The 24,534-nt window shown below is 37.2% G+C and overlaps 1 protein-coding gene across 1 annotated transcript in view; it reads right to left on the bottom strand.

Moving 5' to 3' along the window:
• Positions 1-24,534, bottom strand: part of EPRS1 (glutamyl-prolyl-tRNA synthetase 1) — a 67,773-nt gene that overhangs the window by 4,338 nt on the left and 38,901 nt on the right. Inside the window, exons 18-30 of the mRNA XM_007172074.3 lie at positions 23,119-23,478; positions 16,077-16,310; positions 14,827-15,089; positions 12,839-12,890; positions 11,780-11,989; positions 11,321-11,393; positions 9,909-9,988; positions 9,577-9,678; positions 8,353-8,508; positions 7,685-7,882; positions 7,035-7,208; positions 3,078-3,238; positions 602-680 (exon numbers count right to left, since the gene is read on the bottom strand). Coding sequence (XP_007172136.2) covers positions 602-680; positions 3,078-3,238; positions 7,035-7,208; positions 7,685-7,882; positions 8,353-8,508; positions 9,577-9,678; positions 9,909-9,988; positions 11,321-11,393; positions 11,780-11,989; positions 12,839-12,890; positions 14,827-15,089; positions 16,077-16,310; positions 23,119-23,478 — 2,142 coding nt within the window. The remainder of the gene's footprint in view (positions 1-601; positions 681-3,077; positions 3,239-7,034; positions 7,209-7,684; positions 7,883-8,352; positions 8,509-9,576; positions 9,679-9,908; positions 9,989-11,320; positions 11,394-11,779; positions 11,990-12,838; positions 12,891-14,826; positions 15,090-16,076; positions 16,311-23,118; positions 23,479-24,534) is intronic.

Here is a 24,534-nt window from a genome sequence, read left to right as displayed (position 1 = left end):
ATGAAAATTAAGTTTGGGCTGGCAACTTCTGCATACACACAACACATAAAGCTGAAAATCTTAAAGAGCCATTAGGGAAACCTGTGTAGTTTTAAGGAATCCAGAAGTACACACTCATTCTCAAAAACAGACTTAGAAATAAGTAATATGTTTCTTTTATTATTCAGAAAGTTCAGTCAACTAAGATCTGGGTAAGTATATATGCTCAGAGAATAGAAACGGGCCTTCCTTATTTTAGGAATCTGTACATTTCTAAAACTAGAACAATGCTTACTTTAGGAACTTACATCAAACTGAGAAAACGAAATTTTTCAATAATAAAAATATTAGGGGTCATACAGAATGAATTTTGTTCAGCCAGCAAAATGAGCATGGGAAAAAAACTGTTACATAATCAGTTTACAGTGTTATCCAAAAATGATATAATGTAATGCTGCAGGAAAGACAGCGGAAAACAAGAGTATGTAATGCTGAGTAATATATAATCCTTTTGTGTGACAGGCTTTGAAAAAGGGATTAACATCATGCATAAATTCAGTGAGTCTTAAAATACCGTTTATTGAAATATGTTTATATTCAAAACTTCGCGGAAGTCTCTTACCTTCCCAGAATCAAGCTCCTTCTGAAAGTCCTCCATTGTATTAGCCACAACCATATGAGTCTTAAGGTCTTCAGAAGCCCTAACAAACAATTAGAAAAGAATACATATTTTTTCTTACTCATATGACAAAGTTTTTTTTTAAATGGCATAATTTAATGAAAGAATAATAACCTGGAAGAGAGAAGAATTCAATATGAACCTCAACTCTGTCTCTAGCAGTGACATTCAGTAAATCTCAGTTAGCTCATCACTGCATAATCGTGAACACTAAATGAATGGAGAATTTGCCAAGCACATACAGGTAACAATTACTTCTGTAATCGCCATTAAATCTCTACTGATCAACATGCTAATTCTTGGCATTACCACTTATTACCTAAAAGAGTGGGTTATTATTTAAACCTCTGGGGTCTTAGTTTTCCCTTCTACAAAATTGGAAAAATATTCAAATCTAACTACCATATCAAATTGTTAGAATCAAATACAAAGGCATGAAAATGTTTAAGAAAGGAAAAACACATAAATATACATTATTCGAGCTATTTTCACATACTATGTAAGTCTTTTGTAAGAACCTCAGGTTTCAGAAATGGGAATAAATATTCTCTTCCACACTCAAAGTCACACATTACATGAGGTGGTGACCAAGGAAGAGAAGGCATATTTTTCTTTTCTGAACCTCAGGGCTAGACTGTGTGGACCCTGGAAGCAACTGCTAGCTATCCACCAAATCTGTTTCCTTTTCTTCTAACTTTTTTGCAGTGAGGTGGGCCCAAGTGACTAAGTTATAGCCAATGAGATGCAGAGGAAGGAACTCGCCACTTCCCAGGCTGAAGCCTTAAGGAGGGAGAAAAATGCACCTTTAAGCAACTTACATTAATAAATTTACTGAATAAAAATGTCAACAAATAACCCTGCTTTTTAGTCATAAAGCAGTGGTTTTCCAACCAAGGGTGTACATGTGTATCACAGAGAGAGCATTTTAACATTACAGATAACCTGAAGGTATCTTTTTTTAAAAATAAATTTATTTATTTATTTATTTATTTTTGGCTGCATTGGGTCTTCATTGTTGCGCGCGGGCTTTCCCTAGTTGCGGCGAGCTGGGGCTACTCTTCGTTCCAGTACGCAGACTTCTCATTGCAGTGGCTTCTCTTGTTGCGGAGCACATGCTCTAGGTGCGTGAGCTCAGTAGGTGTGGCTCGCGGGCTCTAGAGCGCAGGCTCAGTAGTTGTAGCACACGGGCCCAGTCGCTCCTCGGCATGTGGGATCTTCCCGGACCAGGGCTCGAACCCGTGTCCCCTGCATTGGCAGGTGGATTCTTAACCGCTGTGCCACCAGGGAAGCCCAACCTGAAGGTATCTTAAAACTAATGAATCAGAATCTCCAGGTACGAGGCTCAGGTAAGTTTCTGTTCCCAAAGCTCCCAGGTGATCCTGAGGAGAATCTCTGGAAAAGCACCTCTGCACTGAGAGCACTATTCGAATGGTAGCAACAAGGACAGGCAGCTTTCTATTCTTTCGCCTCTGACAGTATCGCCTGTTCTGCGTTCAGATGAACTTCACATGAATTATGAATTTGTAGGCCAAATAAATCCATGAAGTAACCCTTCAAAAGATACATTATCATTCGCATTTTAGGGCAAGCAAGCCAAGAGAAGCAAAATCACTTGCCTAAAATCACATAAATAAGCACCAAAGCCAAAGTTAAAACTGGTTCACTCCTTAAATGCAAGATTTATTGACCATGAATATGAATCAGGCACAAGGTATTAGAAGATAAACGAGTAAGATACAGGCACTACTCTCCCTTAGGAACTGAGCCTCTATCCCCAGTGGCCATGGGCCTTCCTCTCTGCTTCACGTGGGTAGGAAAGAAAATAGGGTGCCACACATATGCCACCAATCTTCTAGTGACTCTGCCTTGAGATCTGTGATTCTGAAAGTCCCCTCTCCAGAAGTCAGGGCAGCCCCAAGGCCTCCCCTCACCTTTCACCCCCAATCCCAATCAGGAGGTTCTTAGCCTTGGTGATACATCATAATCACCTAGGGAGTGTTTAATACTCTAGGTGCCAGGCCCATTCTAGACCAATTAAATTAACATCCCTTGGGGAGAGTCCCAGGCACAAGTATTCTGAAAAGATTCCCAGGTGCTGCTAATGTGTATCCAACAGGTGAGACTCAATGCCTTTGTCCCTCAAATTTTATATACCATGAAAGCCTGGATCTAAAATTAACCCAAATTACTCCATGGGGCAGACAGTCCAGCACTGCAAACTTAGTAGGGAGCAGAAAGCATACAGCAAAACATTCATAATACAAGTTAAAAATCACAAAGAGAAAGGCCAATTAAGAACCATGAGAGTTCAGAGGGAAAGAGTACTTCCCATTGGGGCAATCAAGGATTCCTTGGTATATATCTCAAAGGCTGAGCACAGTGTGAAGATGAGAGACACAAGCAACTCTAAGGAACTGACCGGGTAAAGAGGTTAACATGGATGTCTTCCAAAATAGCGTGAAGTTTCGTCTCAGCCTCATTTTCAGCAACTGTCAGCTTTTCTCCAGTGTCTCGTCTGACAGCAACAAACTGACAGCTCTTCATATCACGTGGTCCAACTTCAAGTCTAATCGGAACTCCCTAGGAAAAAGGCAGTTAAACATAATACATGCATGTCTCCAACTGAATATATAGGCTTATTCCATGGCTTTATCTACCATAAATCATAAAAATCCAAAAAACAAAGACAGAAACAAACCACTTCAAAAAGTAGGTAATACTCCTGAGATATTACAGAAACCTCTTCCAGTGAGAAGGCATAAACCTAAGGAAAGACGGTACTGCCCGGGTGGTTCTGAGCTAAGAGTTTAACGGGGAAACGTGAGGGTGGCCACAGTTGTCTAGCTCAGTGTTGCTAACTCCTCTCCCGTAACAGCACACACAGAAAATTACACTGTATGGCACATGGGGGTAAATACAGAAGGCTTCTTGAGGCTGAAGCCACCCCAAGCCCCCGGGGTACATCCCTGACTCATTCGTGGCACGTGGTGTGCGTTGGTTGGGAAGCCCTAGCTCTGGCTGCTCTACCCTGAGCATCCGAATCACTGAAGGGCTTGTCGAAGCACAGACTGCTGGGCTCCACCGCCCGAGGTTCTGATCGTACACTATTACATTATTTTATTGTTTTCTTTATTCATGCAATGCATGCATGTGTAAGAAGCAGTGCTGAGTGCAACGAGATTTAAAAGATGAATAAGAAAGAGAGCCTGTCCTCAAGAAGCTTCATGTTTTGCAGGGTAAATAAGGCATGCATACAAATAATAAAAATCAGTACAGAAAATCGAAAGTGAGAAACTATCCTCAGTTGGAAGAGAGAAGAAAAGTTACTGAAAAAGGCAAAAATTAATGAGTAAATTCATCAGACTTGACGAACATACTATAAAATAACTGACCTATATTTACAAAAATGTCAATGCCATGAATGACAAAGAAAGGCTGAGGAACTACTTCTGATTAAAGGAAACTAAAAAGACATGACAATAAAATGCAATAGAACTACATGCTGTACTGGAAAAGGGGAGGGCTGGGACAGCTCAGAGCAAGGTTTTGAAGCTGCAGCTGGGTGAAAAGGCATCTTCACAGGAGAAGAGCCTGGCACGGGGTGTCAGAGCCCATGAGGGATGAGGAGGGCACTCATGCAGGCGAGTGGGTGGCAACAGCAATGAGAGAGTGGATGAACACAGGGGGACCGATCAAATAAACATACTAAGGACAACTGGAGCTAGGTTTTTCACTGTCAGAGAAGAGAGTTAAAATATGGAATGGGAGAAAACTAGATGGGGTCACGTGGGTTTTGACTGGAATTGAAGGTATCAGTGTGAACTCACGGTTATCAAATAACATAGATGGATACAGAAGAATAGATGTAAATACATGTGAGTATGTACGTACGTGTGTACGTGTGTGTATGTACACACGCACACGCATTCCATAGCCCCATCTACTGAGAAGGCTTGGAAGCAGTGAGAGCTCAAAAGTGATGGGCACACCCACACTAAATACCGTTCTTTCCTAAAAAGAACCAGGGCTTCTTAGAGATATGGCTAATTGCAGAGTTGAGGGACAGAGAGAGAGAACAAGATAAACCCTACAAGATCTGCCAAAAAGCAAGGACGTGCTAAAGAACACAAAAGTTAGCTTTAAGGGATCCTACTGGTCCCATCGAAGACAAATTTGAGCATCAAAATAAATAATAGTAACAGATTTAACCCACTGAATAATCTCAGAAACCATGGGTCCATAAAAAATTTTAATTAAGTAAAAAGCTAGTGAGGAATGTCAAGACCATGATAACTAAAGAAAAACTGAGGAACTATTCCAGACTAAAAGAGACTAAAGGGGCATGAGAACTATATGCAACACGTAATTCTGAACTAGATCCTTCTGCTGTGAAGGACACTAGTTGGACAACTCACAAAACCTGAACGGGTCTTAGAATTAGATGGCAATAAGTCTCAATGTTAACATCCTAATTTTATAGGCTTTATTGTGATTATACAGGAGAACATGTTTGTAGAGTGATGGGGCATCAAGGTAGCATCTTGTTTTCAAATGGTTCAGGCAGGGAAAAAAATTTTTGTACTGTACTTCCTTCATTGTAAATTTGTGTTTGTTTTATGATAAAAAATTTTATAACCCAAGTGGAAGAAACAGCACAAGCAAAGACACAGAGGTGGAAAAATAGACTGAGAAGAGAGAAAAGATCTATGAAAGGGGATAACGGAAAACAAAAGTGGAAAGATCATCTGAGGCCAAGTCATACAAGAGGCATGTATTTTGTTGGTAGTTTTTCTAAGTAACTAGTTATGAATTGACTTATAAGGGACTCCTGTTTTTTGTTTGGTTTTCAACAGCAACACAAAATTATCTTAATCATCCAATACAGTAAAAAAAAAAAGTAGTTAATTCACTCATATTATTTTCCCCTATTTTCTAAAGAAGAGTTATGGGAGTCAGTCGCTGGGTCCTAGTCTGGCAACCAAACCATACACCTCATTTATTAATCTGGGTGAGCCTCACAATACATACATCACACACACACACACACACACACACACACACACACACACACACACACGTGCACACACTTTACAACGTGAATCACTATCGAATAAATATGAATCTAGATCTCCCAAACTGTTTTCTTTCCTCAGAAATTCCTGGCCTTAAATGCACTAGCAGTACTTTTCACTAGCTAACGAACTCTCTTTCTCATTGTTCTTTAATTTTCGGCCCCAAGTTTAGAACTTCGGAACTTTGTTTTCTTTCCTAACTACTGTAGACAAGGACGCTGCAGCAGAGCCAAGCCATACTAAGATGCCTCCCCCACATAGTACAGGTTCACCAGGGTACAGCAAAGAAGAGGGACAGAGACAAAGTCAAGTCAGTCCGAGGAGGAGGAGTGAGATGAAAGAGAAAGGGAAAGAGGAGAGACACAGAAGTAAGTGTGGATGACTTTTGTTCTTCCCTTTCAATCCAGCTAGTAGCAAGGAACAGGTTTCTTTTTGGTACCTCAGGCAAGTACAAATGGGTTTAGCAAGGTATTACTGCAATCACACAACCACTATTTCAAAGTAAGTAAAAAAGACTGCAATTAAAGGGAAATTACAGAGAAAATATTCACCTTTAAAGTCTTCATTAAAGGTAAGAGAGTAATAAAATTTTTTCCTTCGTTAAAGGAAAAGATATATTACAAAAAGGAAAGCAGTATCAATATAACTACTATTCTTCAGCACAGAGATTTATCTTAGGGGCCATTTAAAACAAATAAAGGGATAAAGATTAGCAACTTTGGGAACCCGACATGTACACTGAATAATCCCAGTATTACTGAGCTTCCATATTTGAAAGACTGAAGCTGCAATGTCACTACACCTTCTCATCCACTGCCTGTAATATGAGTTTATAAATTCTTGACTCCTAATTGCTACTTCTAACAAGATCCCGTTTCATCGTAAGAAAAAAGTTAAATCCCAGAAGTTTGAAAAATGGAATAAAGAATACAGATCATCTATTAATAACAATGTGCAACAAATAAAAGTTGTATCAAAAACATTAAACCAGAATTTAGACTAGCCTTGAATATAGAAAATAAATATCAACAAACTGCTGTGAAACAATGTGGTGTGAAAAACCAAGTATGAAATTAATCTCTGATTAGCTGTAACAGTGACAGCTAGTTGATGCCCATGCACCACTATTCTGACAGTCTATTTAAATAACGTATTTATTTTATGAATTCTTGATATAAACATTTTAGTAACAACCATATGAGGTTTATTAACCATAAACAAGGTCTTCATGATCACTTTAATTCTAACATAACAAAAATCCAAATTGGGAGCACGGGAGTAAAATATGCAACTGAAGAATTTACCTTGAGCTCCCAGTGATTGAACTTCCAACCTGGTGAATAGTTATCTCGCAAATCAGCTCTAACTCGAATATTAACACTGAGTAACCGCCTTCGATAATCATTGCATTTTGCAATCAGAGCATCTCTGTCTTCTTCAGAAAGTGCATTTGTAATGCCACAAGGAATAACCACCACCTAGAATCCAGCACAGTATCACAAATTTATACAAAGGAGCAGTATATGGAAGTAATGAAGTCACATCACCACCTAGTATCCAGGAGTCAAAACCGCCTAGTGACTATAAACCTTCACACAAATCAACTTGTATGGTTTCTAATCTACGCAGAATATCTAGCAACTATTTAATAGCTGCATATTGTTTGTCCATGCTAAATACATTTGTTTTTCATTTAACCTATTATAAATCATTATTCAAAAAATAATTTCTAAAACTTTTATAAAGTAGGTAAAAAAATTAAGAGTAAAATAGTAACACAAATAATATACATAGTTACACAATAGCAAGGTCTAGACTGTATTCTACCTTGTTTCTGTATCAGCGAAATCTACCTGAATGACACTCAGAAAAAAAAATCACACTTTAAAATTTTCTTCGCTAAGTATGGCTTGTATTTTATAAAAGAAATGATAAACAGAAATATTTTCCTTACCTGAACACAGGCTACACGGGGTGGTAATACTAAGCCCATGTTGTCCCCATGAACCATGGTCATAACACCAATAGTTCGAGTTGTCAGGCCCCAGGAGTTTTGATAGGCAAACTGCTTCTCTCCTGGTGTCTTTGGATCTTCAAAAATGATTTCAAACATTTTAGAAAAGTTCTGCCCTAAATGATGTGATGTTGCTCCCTAAAATAGAGAAACACATCTTTTAATTTGAATAACTTATTAATGCCTTTGAAAATAATTACTGTAAGATCACACGCCTTAAAATGGCGCTAGACCTGCTTTATCTTCCCTGATTTTTTATATTAAATAAGTTTTTAAAGCATAACTGATACAACAAAGAGAAGAAGATTAGCCAAAAAATATATAGTAGCATACAGCTATGAGCAGCCCCTCTTATAAGAGTTACTTTAATTACAAAGGTTTTTAAAAGATCCATGCTTTGGTAATTCAGGATATAAGCCTTGATTTAACTGACCTTGGAGATTTACAGGGAATGGGACAGATTAGCCTGAAATTATAATACGGCCTTAGAAAGCATGTGATATACTGATTTTTAAGAGTCTACTTCTCTGATGACAGAAGAAACTTGTCAGATCTGCCCACAGGCTATGCTTACAGACACCTAGGAATCCTATGCAGCAGTTTGATACCTGGATAGCTCTTCCACTGGCAGATATAAATGCTTCTACTGTAGTTGTGTAGTCTCCTCCCGCAAATTTCTCCTTTTCAGTCTTTCTTCCCTTTACAACAGGAATTGCCAGGAGTTCTTCATATACCTGAGCATATAAGTCAAGTATCTGCAAAACCTGTAACAACGTTTTAAATGAAAAGTGTTCAAATTTATGGTATATTTATTGATGATAGATCTATAAAAACTGTACTGTTTAAAACTAATTGTGGGGCTTCCCTGGTGGCGCAGTGGTTGAGAATCCGCCTGCCAGTGCAGGGGACACGGGTTCGAGCCCTGGTCCGGGAAGATCCCACATGCCACGGAGCAACTAAGCCCGTGAGCCACAACTACTGAGCCTGCGCGTCTGAGCCTGCAAGCCACAACTACTGAGCCCGTGAGCCACAACTACTGAGGCCGCATGTCGCAACTACTGAAGCCCACACGCCTAGAGTCCGTGCTCTGCAACAAGAGAAGCCACTGCAATGAGAAGCCTGCGCACTGCAATGAAGAGTAGCCCCCGCTCGCCGCAACTAGGGAAAGCCCGCGCAGCAACAACAAAGACCCAAAGCAGCCAAAAATAAAATAAATAAAATAAATAAATGTATTAAAAAGAAAAGAAAAAAAAACTAATTGTGGTGGGAAAAGCACTTCAAACAATAAAAATCTTTTTTTATGGAAAGGTCAAAGCAGCCAGTGTGAATTTATTAAAACATTGAACAAAGCAGTATGCAAATAAGTGGAATAATTTTTTAAAATATAAATAACTTTAGAATATAAGAGAAAATAAATGCTTATGAAAGATACACAGTAACCAGGGAAAAAATCTCCTGAAGAATAATTAATTTCACCCATGGGATTATAATTTCTTCTATACGTTGAAGTCCAAAACTATTTTCATCTGAAAATTTAAAATGGCACATTTTCTAATAAAATTTCAGTAAGCAGTTTCTTAAGTCCACGTACATTTGAATTAACTTGCTTTTTCTTTTAATAGATACATAAATTTTAAGGAACAAAATAATTTATACCAGGAAATTATCTTTTAATGTCATTTTGAGATCAGACAAAATTTCAACTTAGTTATTTACTGAATGATTACTATGTAAATAGATAGCACTGCCTTACTTACAGCTGGGGTGGGGGGGGGAAGCACAGCCTGGACAAAGAATTAGAACATAATTAATATGGAAGACAACTGTTATACCTCTTCTGCTGCCTCTTCAAATGTAGCAAATGCACTGTGCCCTTCCTGCCAAAGGAATTCACGAGTACGTAGGAAAGGCTGAGGATGCTTGAACTCCCAACGCTGGAAGAGGCAAGAACACAATTTAATCTTTAGAGAGAGCTTTTCAATTTTTGGTTAACAACTTTATATGGTAAGTAATAAGAAATCATAATTGTAATCCAAAATACTTCAAAAATGCTTCCATACTCCCAATCCTTTGAATATAAAAACAAGAAAAAAAAAATGTGTGTGTGTGTTTTTAAATGAATAAGAAGAATAATGAAAGAATGTAAGAAGGGGTGTGCACCTACCACCACATTGCACCACTGATTGAGCCTGATGGGCAGGTCTCTGTGGGACTGCACCCATTTCGCGTATGCAGGATACATTACTGAAAAGACACGGGAAAATACAGGCAGAGTTAGTCACTAAAGGTTTTATTCCCCTTTGAAGGCTGGTTAGCGTTAAACAGGAAACATAATTAATAGGAAATAAAATGCTGTGCTTGTGCAGGTAAGTGAACGGTATTGTATTTCATCAAACGAATTAGTCAAGGGAATAAGTCCGCCTATAACTGACCGTATTTTATTTTCTTCACAATGAGATTTACATTTAATTTGATAGCTTTTCGGCTGTTTTACTTCTAAAAACACTAAGTGAAGATCTTATAGTATATACTGTGTTCTATGTTAAGTTATTTCCTTTCATTATCCTGTTCAATCCTCACATTCAACCCATGAAATAGATATCATAATCTCAATATTGACAACGTGGAAGCTGAGCTTAGAGAAGTTAAACCACTTGCTGAATCCAGAATTAGAAGCAGAATTTAGGTTAAATCCATCTGATGCATCTACCCAGGGTCTGAAACCTCTTGCCATGAACTGCTAATTTAAGTGAAGGTGCCTTTCTTATCATAGCCTATTCAGGATTATCTATAATTAGTAAAACAAAATATAACTTTGCCCATCTGGTATGTGAAAAAAAGCTGGTGTCATAATTTTAATAACACATCATTATACTATTATACAAGAGTATCGCTAAAAGTATCAAATAAAAAGCAAACAATCCTTAACTCTAAAGACAGATAATCCCTTTGGAGACAGTGACAAGCCCTAAGACTCAAAATTTCCAAGAGGTACTCCCATTTATTATGTGCAATTTTAGGAAAATCATTTAACCCTTCAGAGATCTTTTTTTTAACCTGCAAAATGGAAATAACAATAGCTGTCCCTACCTTCCTAACTACACTACTGTTAGAATAATACAAGGTGTAAATGTAATACAAGGTGTAAATGAAATCACTTAGTAACCTATAAAAACCCTATATAAATGTAAATGTAATATTAAAATGACTAATTTGAAGAAAATAAGGCATTAAACATTAGTGTTTGCAATTTTATCATCAATTCCAAGAATAAAAACTATTCCAAGAATAAAACTTCTTGGAAAGCTCTGAAAAATTAGAGCATGAAATCAAAAATGATTTAAAAGTGCTTTAAAAAAATCTTTATCCTAATGATAAACAGCTCCACAATGAATACTGTACAGAGAATAAAATTCTACGCCACTTAAGTCTGCATTCATCTTCATCAACATTCACTAAACTTGGTATCATCAGTAAGGATTATAAATATCACAAAATAAAAGGTGAGACTCAACTCTAGAAGCTGTCTCTAATGTTCAATGAGCTTTTCTCCTGTGTTCCAAGGCCCATCCTCACCTGTTTCACTGGTAGGACGAACAGCAATTGGTTCTGCCAACTCTGTTTTGCCAGATCTTGTCACCCAAGCAACCTAGTAAGATGAAATCATTTTTCATACATTTTTTAAACAGCACTTCAGAGGAAGAGCAAAGATACAGTCAAATCTCTATTTGAAGTTTTGCTATATCAATTAAGGCAAGTTAAAATAACTGCTTCTGTTCACTGTGAGAAAAGGTAGATACTTACTGTCTTTATAATGTTTACTGAAAAGTAAAAGCCAGTTAATTAGTGAATGTAACAAAAAGAATCATGACTTGCCCTGATGAAAGAAATCTAATTTTTTTTTAAATGGCTTTACATTTCTCTAAGTTGGCTGCAGTAACTTGCCTTTTAAATTACTATTCAAGTATGAACTGAAAATATACTTCTGAGTTCATGACAGAAAACTGCAAAAATAAATAAAGCAGGCTAACTTACCTCAGGGGCAAAGTCAGCAATATGAGTTTTCTCTTTCTCTAATGCACCTTGAGACACAAACATGGGGAAATAGCAGTTTCCAACACCAAGTTTCTTGATCTCAGCATCAAAAAAGTCCTTGATGGATTCCCAAATGGAATATGCCCAGGGACGAAGGATATAGCAGCCACTTATATCATAGTATTCAATCATTTCTGACTTTGTGATGACCTTTTTAAAAGAAAAATACAGTCTATGAAGCCTAAATTGAACCAAAATTATAGTATAAGTGCCAAGAGTATGACAGCCAAGCTTCAAGTCTGGAGGCTTCCTCTGTTGGTGTATCCTCTTAATGGGCGTGTAAAATGGATCATTCTAGACTGAGAAACACCAGGGCTCTAAATTCTTTTTTTTTTTTTTTTTTTTTTAAAGGATTTTCTTATTTATTTATTTATTTATTTATTTTATTTTATTTTTGGCTGTGTTGGGTCTTCGGTTCGTGCGAGGGCTTTCTCCAGTTGCGGCAAGCGGGGGCCACTCTTCATCGCGGTGCGGGGACCGCTCTTCATCGCGGTGCGCGGGCCTTTCTCTATCGCGGCCCCTCCCGTCGCGGGGCACAGGCTCCAGACGCGCAGGCTCAGCAACTGTGGCCCACGGGCCCAGCTGCTCCGTGGCATGTGGGATCCCCCCAGACCAGGGCTCGAACCCGTGTCCCCTGCACTAGCAGGCAGATTCTCAACCACTGCGCCACCAGGGAAGCCCCAGGGCTCTAAATTCTTAAGATGACTTGAATTCTAACCTTGCTTCTGCTGTTTTACTATTTTGTGACTTAGGACTAATCCCTTTACCTCACCAAAAAAACAAAACAAAACAAAAAAATCAAATAATGACTATCTCATAGGGCTACTTCTCAATTCAATACTTTCTGTGACATTGCTTTGAAATCTGACATGTTACATGACTATGCTATATATTATTAAAGGCATTATGCATTATTACTTTGTGTCTGGATTTAGAATCTAAATATAAAGTAGTCTTTGAGAAATTTAAAACGTAAAAATCAACTGAACCCATACTCACCTGAGAATACCAATCTGCAAGATTTTCTTCTTTTTTTGCCTCAAGACCCAACCTGCAGATATAAAAAATAAAATACAAATCTCTTCATCCAGCAATTGCTTTGTGGTTGAATGGAAATAAACCTCTAAACCTCAAAATAGCTTGGTTTTTCTTCAGTCTGAGTTATTTCTATATTTATATCTCTTCTATATTCATTCCCATGATGTTCTTAACCTAGAAAACAGTTCAATCATCTCTTAAAAGATCGTGTGATGCTATCCACCAAAACCTAGGAAAGCTAATAAGCGTAACAAAAGCTATGATTTTAATGCAGACATTCCTTTTACAAAGTTCTTTATAAGGAAATGTATTTGTAGCAAAGACAGAGCCTATTCACATAGTGTTCTCACTAAAAAATAAAAAGAATCTTTTGCCAGTTTCAATCCAGATAAAAATATAGTTAGTAAGATCAGTGTCTCATTGAAAGTAATATGTAAAAAGTAGTAAAGACAATGGCTATATGTATACATGTGTCAATATATAAGTGTGTGTGTGTATATATATATATATATATATATATATATATATCTCCTTACATGTAAGTTTTTTTTCTATAAGTTTTTCCTTTAACCACAGTAAATACAAGTTGCAGAGACAGATGCTTCCAAAATAAATTAGATCTGCAATAAAAAACTATTCTAGAGATATGGGAACACATGTATATGTATAACTGATTCACTTTGTTATAAAGCAGAAACTAACACATCATTGTAAAGCAATTATACTCCAATAAAGATGTTAAAAAAAATGTTTGAAGTCATTAATGATGGTGATTGTGCAATAAACTCTAAGAAATCAAAGAAAACTATTCTAGACAATAATCTTTTTATTGAAACACCAACCATTATTCAGGAAATTGTGGTCTTATGATCCACATAGAAAAATCTACCCATTAGTTATGTTTTATAAAAGGTACATCTTTTTAGAGTTTACAAACAAGGCTTTATTGGCTTAAAATCTTAATGTATTTATGTTTGAATTCTCCGTTGTTTCACTTTGATACATCTCAACAAAATGCCTACATGAAATCTGGCCCTTTCACAAGCAGTCAGAAGGTAAAAAATGAGAAGTTCTATTCTCACTTCTACTATTCTATAATGCTGATCACCCAGTCAATGGGCAAGAAAATAACTGCTGTATTCTCTTGTTTGAGGAGACACTGTGTGTATACTGTGAGTGATGAGAGGCAGAATTTGAAATTCAGCTAAACAAATCTAACACCAAAGTACCTCTAAACAGTAGTTGCTAACAACAGCCTAACTTAGGTTCAGCTTAGAGTGAACCTCGCATAAAGTTCACTCTAATTTTGGGATGTGGATAATGGGGGAATCATATTGTTCATATGGATTAGAAGATAGTGAAACACCATCTGTTCCACAGTGCTGTCTTTAAACCAGCTTTGTTTTATATTTAACCAATTTAAAAACCTATTGAGAACAAAGTTCTCGTTTAGTCCCCACAGAAGATTTTCATTTGAAAAATCTGCTGAAGTGCAAAACAATGTGTACAGTTAGGCTAACAATTGTGTTACAAGGGAGGAAGAAAAGGGGGAAAAAAAAAATATATATATATACACACATATATATTTGTTTTTACTTGTGTAAGCAAATGAAAATCTCTCAGTGGATACGGAAGAAACTAGTAACAGTGGTTACCAATTCATTATGGTGGTAGGAGGAACTGGGAAGATGGGAAAGAAGCATAGGAGTGAGACTGCACTGAACTTTTTATATTCTAAGATTCTTGAACCAAGCAAACGAATGTGTTACCTATTTAAATAAATAAACAGAAAATGAACAAAAGCTATCTGCTGACATTATACCTTTAGCATTCTCCAATTTAATGTGATAGTCAAACTAACCAAAATTTGTTTTTTTAAAAAAATAATTAAAAGTTGACTTCATCCAAAACTTTGCTTCACTTCAAATGAAGTTTCCACGTTTTATTACCTGGTCTGCTTCTTAGGCCCTTGTCCTTCCCCTGGTCCACCTGATGACAGCCCACTTCCTTGGTTTTTAGAAGAGTCTTTCTTTTGGCCATCGTTTTGTTTCTGAGTTTTATTCTGCTTTTCAGATTTATTTTCTTTTTCTTTCTTTTTCTTATCTTTTTCCTCAGCCCCATTGGCAGAGACAGGCTTATAATCTACTCCCGTCAGAGACTTGTACTGTGCCTTCAGCTGAAGGAGTTCGTGTACAGCTGTATCTACTTGATCCTTTAATAAAAGAGGAAAAAGAGAAGAGGGCATTTAATCCAAATCACTGTCTCAGCACCAATGTCCAACGCTTTATAAGCAGATTTGAAAACACAAAGGCAGAGGGTATGGGGTACGGGGTGGAGAATGTCAAATACACACTACTGAAAATGAATGAAAGAGCATGAGAAACAGAAACAGAACTGGAAAATACTGACTAAAAAACTGTACTATAACTGCACTGTTCAAAGAATAGCCACTGGCCACATGTGGCCGATTAAATTTAAATTAAAGTAAATAAAACTTAAAATTCAGTTCCTCAGTCACATTTCAAGGGCTCAACAGCCCTTGCGGCTAGTAACTACTGTACTGGACAGAACTGTTAGATAACATTTCCATCATCTCAGAAAGTTCTATTAGAAAGCACTAGGACATAATATGTATTCTACGGTAATTTAAGTTGAGTCATTAAATTACGTAAGTTGAACATTTCACAGTTATAAAAAATGACAGTAATCAAGTTTCTATATTACTGGTTAAACTTCAAAACCTATAACGACTTATTGTTTTTCACTCATCTGAATCGGTACCAACAAATCCTCCTCCTATAAAGATAATACAACTAGCGCACACTATACTAGAGCTCAAGATAAAACTTGCCGTTTGAGATTGACAGAGCTTTAGGAGAATGAGTCAAACAAAGAGTACGCATCGAGGGCCTACAGTATGCCAGGCACTGATATGGTCTAGGTCCCTATTCTCAAGGATCTTACAGACAAGAGAGAAAAAGACAACTTAACAATTAAACTAGCTGCTAAACGATTTAAGTGTTACGTCAGAGAAAGGCAGTGTCATACGAACGCTTCTCTAAAAGGCAAGATGAAAGAGTTGAGAACCGACATCATGAGTAGAAGTTAGCCAGATCTGATGGGACACAAAGGGTTCCAGCCAAAGAAAACGGCCTGTAGTGTAAGAAACAAAAACACACAAACATAACACCACACTAACCTTAGAAGCTTTTTCAGCTTTAAGTTTTCGAACTACTTCTCCTTGAGTAGCTACTTTGTCAAAAAGTGATTTGGCTTCTGGTGTTTCTGGACCACAAGGCTCAGAGCTTCTGGATGGACTTGAATCTGAACTTTGTGATGATGTGGGCTGACCAGGAATGTACTCGTTCCCAGTTTTTTCTTTATACTGAGCTTTCAGGGACAGTAAGCATTCTACAGCTTCATTTACTTTAGCCTGAGATAAAAGAGGAAAAAAAGATAAGTATTTAACGCTTTCTGAAATTTCTGAAAATTTCAATCATTATTAAAAATCATTAACTACCACCAAAATATCCCTGTAAATAATCATCATGGAGAAACCCAAGCACAAAAGAGCTAAATCATCAGCCTAAAATAGCAGATGAAAGCTAAAGAAAAGTTCAAACTATAAATATCATAAATCTATATACAAATCATAAAAGTAAACACAAATGCACATACACATATAATACTGTGACTTTACACTTTACATATGTAAACAGACAAATTATAGAACATCCCAGCAAACTGTCAGTTTCCAAGCCCTGGGACTGTAAACAGTGGAGCCAGAATTTACAAAATCAGAATTCGCCTGTTTGAATCCTTATTTTCTTCAGCTTATTAAAAAGACACTAAATACAGCACTGGATAAAACCCCCACAGTATGGACTCAACTAAAGAATAGCTACATCACTCTTAAAAATTTACAGTGAAATGAGAAGGTATGTTGAGGTTTTAATTAGACATTCACCTATATATATCAGCCTCTGATACTTCAACAGAATTATGATGAAAAAGAATGAAACAGCCCAACTGAGACACTTGTGACTTCAGCAGAGAAGGACAGGCAAAGGGCCCACGCTGGACACCTTACCTGAATGGTGATACCATCTAACCACAAACTACACTATATACTATATACTATACCACTGGAAAGTCAAGGCATCAATCAAAACAGAGAAAAAGTGCCTCCCAATTACCTTATCCAAGTTTTATGGCTATGTTCTAACAGTGCTCCAAATAGCTAAGAGGAACCCAACACAAGCAGGAAGAATACTAAAATGGGGGTCAAAGGAACACAGGAAGAACCGGTATACCTTCAAAGAATTTGCATGTACAAAATAGCAACTGACATTTCCTTGTCCGATACTTTATGATACAGTTTTGCTGCCTGTTAGAGTCTGCCACACTAGACATCACAGAGGAAGTAAAGGTAAGAGGAGAAATTGCAAAGAGAAATGAGTAGGTTGTCTGATTTGTACTCCTGACCTGTCTCTTGTTTATATTCTGTCTTTAGAACTGAATGCTTCCACAACAAAATCCTAAGAAAAAGAACACAGTTAATCAGACACATAAGAATCAAGAAAGTTCCATCAGCTAAAAGAAAGAAAATGGCATAAAATAGTTAAGGGACTTTCCTGTAACCATTTCTATAAAAAGAGGCCTATTCGAAAGAAGTTCCATTTTATACTATACGCAGGTATTGACTAGAGTTTGAAGTCAGATAGCACACATTTCACAAAGGAAAAACCCTTGTGTGGCAAGATTACAATTTGAAATATTATAAAGGAGAAAATTAATACGGACAAACCACTTGATTACTGAATGAAATACACTAAAAGTGGAGTAAAATTATGTATGTCTATATCCTCTCCAACTAAATTATTATTAGTTAACTAAACTATTCAGGTTATTTTTCGATACAGTGAAATCATACTACTTGCTATGCAGTCTTATCTGATGATTTAGAAGGTACCTAAAGATTTTTGAAAGAATTAGAATTATCAATATAAAACATAATTACTATCATTTTATGGCCTATTTACTCTGTGCCAGATACTATGCTAAGTGCTTTACATGGACCATCTTATTTAATTCTCAAAACAACCCTTATCCATTTTAGAGAAGAAAGCAGAAAAGCTTAGAAAGATTAAGTACCTTACCCAAAGTTATACAGTAAGTGGTAGAGCGAGAATTTTAATCTACAGTTTATTCTAGAGTCTTTCATCTTGAACACAATAGTATGCATCACATTACAGAAGGTATGAGACAATGATCTAAATTTCAACGTTCATTTTAATCCTACTAACTAACATGCCATGAAGACTGCTTTTTCAAAAGAGGTCTTTGATTCTTACTTGAATACGTCTCATAGAATGAGAAAAAAATTTCTTTTAATATTCTAGTTTTCTGGATTAAAAGACATTTACAAAGAGAAATTGGATAGTACTACTCAGTAGTACAAGATTACACAACAGCAGAATGTTAAAAAGCACTTGTCAATAGATCTTAAGTCTTTAACGGACAAAGACTGTTTTAAACTTACCTAACATGTGCCAACACAGACAAGAAAAAAGTTTTCAATAAATAATTGTTGATGCGGATGAATGAGAATGGGAACAGCCTACAAAAAGACTTCAGTAAAGGTTTAAGATGGGAATTTGAGGAAGTAAAAATGACGTTGAAAGAATGATTTAAAACATGACTGAAAATGTAGAAAATGGACGAGAACACACCTGGGTGGAATGCATGAAAAGTACACAAACTGTTTTTGCGGCAGCCACTAGATGGAAACATTTCCCCACAGGGAAAGGAGGCAACTTTAATAAAAAGAAAAACCTAGAACTTAACCAATTCAGAACAGTAAGAACAGAACCTTTCAAAATGGCCTCAGCACCTCAACGATCAGTGAAAAAAGCTTTAAAAAGTATTTTTCAAACTTTATTTTTTTCCAACTCTATTCAGTCACCCACCTTTGCTCCTTACTAACACAGCTGAGGGAATTACACCTCCACACATTAATGACGACTCCCCAAAGCAAAGATTCTCACTTCGCTGGGGGGTCGGGGGCAGGAGTTGGTGGTGAATGGTAATCAGAAGAGGGAGTCTTTCAAATGAGGAAGGGGGAGTGAGAAGCTTGTATCATATTAAAAAGTCTGCTTGGAGATTTAGCGAACTTAAAGTTTGAAGGTTTTCAAAGAAAGGCATTTTCTTCTCTGAATCAATGGATTAGAAATCTATGTTTAGCTTAAGCCTGTAAGAAACAGCCCATTTACTGAACCTGGATCCCAGGAACCAATACAGCACAGGAAAGGGCCCAGACTCCTCAGTCAACCTGGATTAGAACACCTCTTTTGCCGTTTCTCACCTGGTTCACTTACCTACATCACAACGTATCTGTTACTTTTCTGACACAAATAAATCAATACAAACTCCTCTCATCTTCCTAGAAGATCCTTATGAAATGTCTTGTTCACAAGATGGTTGGATTTATACTCGCTTAGAGCAAAAGTAAGTTTGCATTAAGTACCACATACAAATATAGCAGAAACCCACTAACACAAATTCCAAACAAGAAGCTCAAAACCATCAAGGGAAAGACGGGTTTGTTTCTTCTCATTTTCTCTGCCTACGACATTTATTTTTTGGCCTGAGAATTCTTAAGGCTATTTGGGGTGGGTGTGAGGGGTAGTGATTTTCTAGAACAGTCTGTTTAATGGACAAAGGGATATAACAATGTGTCTCCTTTCTTGATAAACTGTGATTTGGGTTTTAAAACCAAAAACATTGGTGTAAAATACAAAAGAGCAAAGGTTGGAGAAACATTTAAGATGAATTGCTGGGGGCATGAAATGCAAGGTGCTGTGAATTAAAATGCTGCCAGCGCAGAAGTAAAAGGTGACCAGCACCCCCTCGACACAGACGAGGTTTGACAAGACCAAACAACTGTGGATTATGATTTTGATTCAACGTAGTCATCATCTGATTTTGCTGCCATTCATTACTTCAATTTTTAAAATCCTTAACTATAAAGGTTCTGAAAAGTCTTTCCTCTAAGGGAAAGACTTTTCAATAATAAAGGGCCCGGGCCAGACAGTAAATATATCAGGCTTTGCAAGTCTGTTGCAACTCCTCAGCTCTGGAATTACAGCGCTAAAACGGCCGTGGACAATATGTAAACTAGTAAGTGTGGTCGTGTTCCAGGAACATTTCACTTACAGAACACAGGTGCAGGCCACAGTTTGCCAAGCCCCGTCCTGGAGTCTGAAGTGTCATAGTATTCCATAAAACCTTTGACTTACCATTTTCTGACTCCCATTTCAAGAAATAGTATAAATTCATGTTCAAAACACTTCACTCAAATTTCAAATCAGAAGAATCTGTTCAAAATCAAAACTTTATTTTTTGGAACTGCAACTTTAAAACTTTCAAAGTTAATACTTAAAATCTGAAAAGTGGCCTTAACTATTAAAGTAACTCAGCAGTAAGAGTTATTAAATATTTGGTGTGTTCTTGGATTTCCACCTCACACTCTGCTTGATCCAGCACTGTAACGCAACAATCTACTGGGCAGGAGGAAAAGGAAAGGGGAGCAGAGGGTGGACTTGAAGGTTTTTATTCTTTGCCCACATTATGCTCATATTCTGCCTTCATGCTTAAAAGTCTGTGCACGGAATCACCGATCTGATCCTGAAAAAGAAAAGGGGGTGGGGGGGAACGAATAGAGGAAGAAAAGTCTCATTGAAACCTGTAACTATAAAACCTCAGCCAACCACTTTCCTTACTTTAGTGGTAGTAACATGACGTAGGAAATGGAATGACAAAGTGGCTTAGACAAATTATTAATGTAAAACAAGCACAGACTTGCTTAATAAATAATAACAAACTAGTAAAACCACGACTCTCTGGTGCTTAGAACGTCTCTAACTGGAAATGACTTGGGAATGAGTCAAAATTGGAATCCACGCTTTGCAAACTTCAGGAAGTTACTTTTACATTCCTATTCACTTCAGAAAGTAGTTTCTCATTGGCTACTAAAACCAACAAATAAAAAAAGGAGTATTATTTGAATATTATTGTATGTGGTGTTGTGAGGATTAAATGCAAAAATAGCAATGTATAGTGAACAGTGCCAGATATATTCTACATAACACTTCCATTCATAGTAACTGCGTTGGTTCTCAGGAAAAAAGAGCAACTTACTACTGTTAGCATTTAGAGAAAAAAAAAATATATATATATAAGTAATATTTTGAAACACAGATATGGTACATTGTAGGCTTTCAATAAATGTAGGTTAAACTACACTGAAGTCAGATTCATTTCAGTATCACATTTATCGTTATCAAAAAGCACCTAGTGAAAGTACCTGCCCAATTTCCAAAGAAATTTAGAGTTTTTTACCCACAGGCTGACTTTCATAACTTCAACAGTGCTATTTTATGGATGTGATCCATTAACCCAGCAGGATGGGAAACTGAGTTGGCTGTTGCTGTGAGTATAATGGTTGCCGTTGTTACTGCCCCACACGTAAGCAGCCGACCAAGAATCAGCACAGAATATCACATACTCTACTCAGAATGAAGGAATGTAAAGAGCAAAGCCCTCCCCCTCAAATTACATCTAGAAAAGGGTCCATAGTGAGTGTATGACATATACAGAGAGTACAAATGCTCCTAACCTCACCACAGGATAGGAAACATCAAGGGTTTATATGCCCAACCCATACACCTATCAGCCTTCATTCCTTGAAGCAAAGCTGTTTTAGAGCATCACAGCTATGCAGGACTTCAACAGGCTCGTTGAAGAGAAAGGAGAAAAGATTTCTCACACTTCACAATGAAGAGACAGAAAAATAATAACTCCTGGAGCAAAACCCAAGATTTCCCCAAAGCGTTTGCTCTCCTCAGCAGAGGTCAAATGTCCACGAATGAAAGTATCTTAGGGGACAGGGTTTCTAGTCAGATGCAGAAAAACTTGTTAATGAGGTGAGGAATTTACAACCTCAAGTTACTCAATCATTCTCCCACCAAAGCCCAGGATATTGACCAGACGACAGATCCCTGGGAACACTTTAGAACAGATCTCCTCCAGTCACGTAAGTCAAGCCCAGTGGTTCGTCACATCGCTCTGTGTGCATGCCACAGCCCAGATTCTACAGTTTTTGGTAGCTTACTTATCCAGTTACAGCACTACTAATTTGATCATGTTTTAGAACTATGCTACTATTTGAGTAGAACTACATGACGTGATTATTAAACTTGATTCTTCTCTATCCCAGATGCCATTCCTTTTGCCTCTTATTTACAGCAAGCAATCCTGTACCACACTCAGTGCTACCACCCACTTGGCTAAATGTTTTTCCTGAAGATATCATTAAAACGAGAATGAAATTTATACTTCAGTCAAAATGTGGTATCACCTGAGGGCTCCCCTACGAAAAATCTGAAATAGTCACTGGTCAGAAACCTCTTGACAGCTCATTATTCCCTGAATATACCTCGAACTTTTGCTGGTGCATACTCTCTACATGCTCTGGACTTACTGAAGCAGACACTCAAGAGGTAGGGCCCAGCAGTCTGTGTTTTAGCCGGCTCTCTGGTAATTCTGATGCACAATAAAGCTTGAGAACCACAGATCTACACTAAGAGTACCTCCTCTGAAAGTCATTCACCTTAAAGGGCTTCTTCTACTTCAGGACTACTTTAAATATCCTTTATAACTGTTTCCCCCTTGCCTGCCACTTGCAGACACAGACACTTCTTTTTTTTTTTTTTTTTTCCAAATCAGAATATTGATTTTATTTTCAAATGAAATATGCCCCTCCCCAAACCTTTTATTTCAAAGGTGTGTACGTTAAATCTTCTTGAAAATTTCTGCCCAGGAGTGTTCCCAGGATGGCATCATTGTGGCGAATGTCAGGATCTGGGATAAGAACTTGCATGCTCCCAGCATCTCTATTTCAGACACAGACACTTCTGAGAGCCATTTATACATATCATACAGGATTACAGTCTGTGCATGGCTCTTCCTCAGCCCCACGCCCCCACCAGATGGTAAGCTGTCTCACACTAATATTTCCAGAGCTTGGCAGATAGCACGTATCAATAAATGTTGACTGTTACGTCAAAATACTCAATCGGACAGTCTATAGACAACATGTCTCATAAGATGAGACTAGCCTAGGTCGTTTTGACTTCATAAGCTTACTTACAATGTGTCTAAACTCGTTCCAGGATACTGACCTTAGGGGCTTTTTCAGCTTTCAGTTTACGAACCACCTCCCCTTGTGCAGCAACTTCATCATACAGAGATTTACTTTCCAGAATATCTGATGATGATTTAGAAGAAACATTCTGTATTATTGCAGCAGGAGGATTTCCAAGTTTATATTCCTGGCCAGTTTTCTCCTTATATTCAGCCTTCAAAGACAAAAGCTGTTTTACAGCTGCATCTATATCTTCCTTTGCTGCTTTCTTGGCTTTTAACTCACGAACCACATCCCCTTGAACAGCCACTCTGTTGTAAAGGACCAAGGAATCCTCAGACGTAGCGCAAGTATTATTCAAAGAAGGAGCTGACCTTGTCTTAAGAGGAGTAGCTGCCTACAGAGGCAGAAAACCAAAAGTAAAATTAATTCATGTTAAAAATCTCTCCACAAAATTATATCAAACTGTTTTCTAATGTTTTAAGTTAAAAACAAAATTTAAAAATTTTACTCCTTAAAAAGTTTAAATGAATAATCTCATTCCTAAAAATTTATCCTAATGAGAAATAACAGAAGTAAACAAAGGTAGAGGTACACAGATATTCACTGGAGCATTTTTATTACAGCAAAAAACTGAACCTAAATCATTACCATTAGAGGACTATTTAAAGAAAATATGACATACCCACCAGATCTGCTCTACCACACACTAGCTGTGCAACCTTGAATTAGTTACTTAAGCCAGTTCTGCTTTTTAACCATAAGAGAGGGATAATAATTGTATTGAACCCATCAGGTTGATGGGAAATAAAAGGTAATAAATCTATGTAAAGCTCTTAGTCACAAAGGCTGAGAAAAAGTAAATATCAATAAGTTAGGTATTATTACTAATTTTTTAAAAGATGAGATATATCTAGATTGTTGACAAGGCAAGAGCTCCATGAAATACTGTGAAACAATTTTATAGTAATGCTGTGAAACAATTCCATTTGTGTAAAATTATATATTTATAGGCATATGGTTGTATATAAGCATGTGCAACAAATCCAGAGATATGTTCCCTAAACTGATTTCTGGATAGTGAATAACTATACTGTATTTATTCTCAATGTCATGCTCTTCTTTCGCTTAGAATGTTTTCCTCCTACTGAAACCCTTCGAACTTTAAAACCCTGCTACACCATACCTTCCCTGTGACTTTTTTCTTTAATGGTCTTCTACTTAATTTCTCAGAATAATCTCATACATATTCATTGAGCCATATGTATTAAACTCCAAAATGTTTTGTCTCTACTCCAGAACTCTGTCCTGATACCAGACCCAGTATTCTGAATGGTCTTCCAGACATCTTTACCTGGATAGCTAAGAGGCACCTCAAGCTGTATCAAAGTTGCATTTTACATGGAGATTAGGTTCTAAAATCACCATGTAAGTCAAAAACCACATACACTAA

The sequence above is a fragment of the Balaenoptera acutorostrata genome, chromosome 1, assembly GCF_949987535.1.
Source record: "Balaenoptera acutorostrata chromosome 1, mBalAcu1.1, whole genome shotgun sequence".
NCBI classification, from domain to species: domain Eukaryota; kingdom Metazoa; phylum Chordata; class Mammalia; order Artiodactyla; family Balaenopteridae; genus Balaenoptera; species Balaenoptera acutorostrata.
This window is presented reverse-complemented; position numbering and strand designations above follow the sequence as displayed.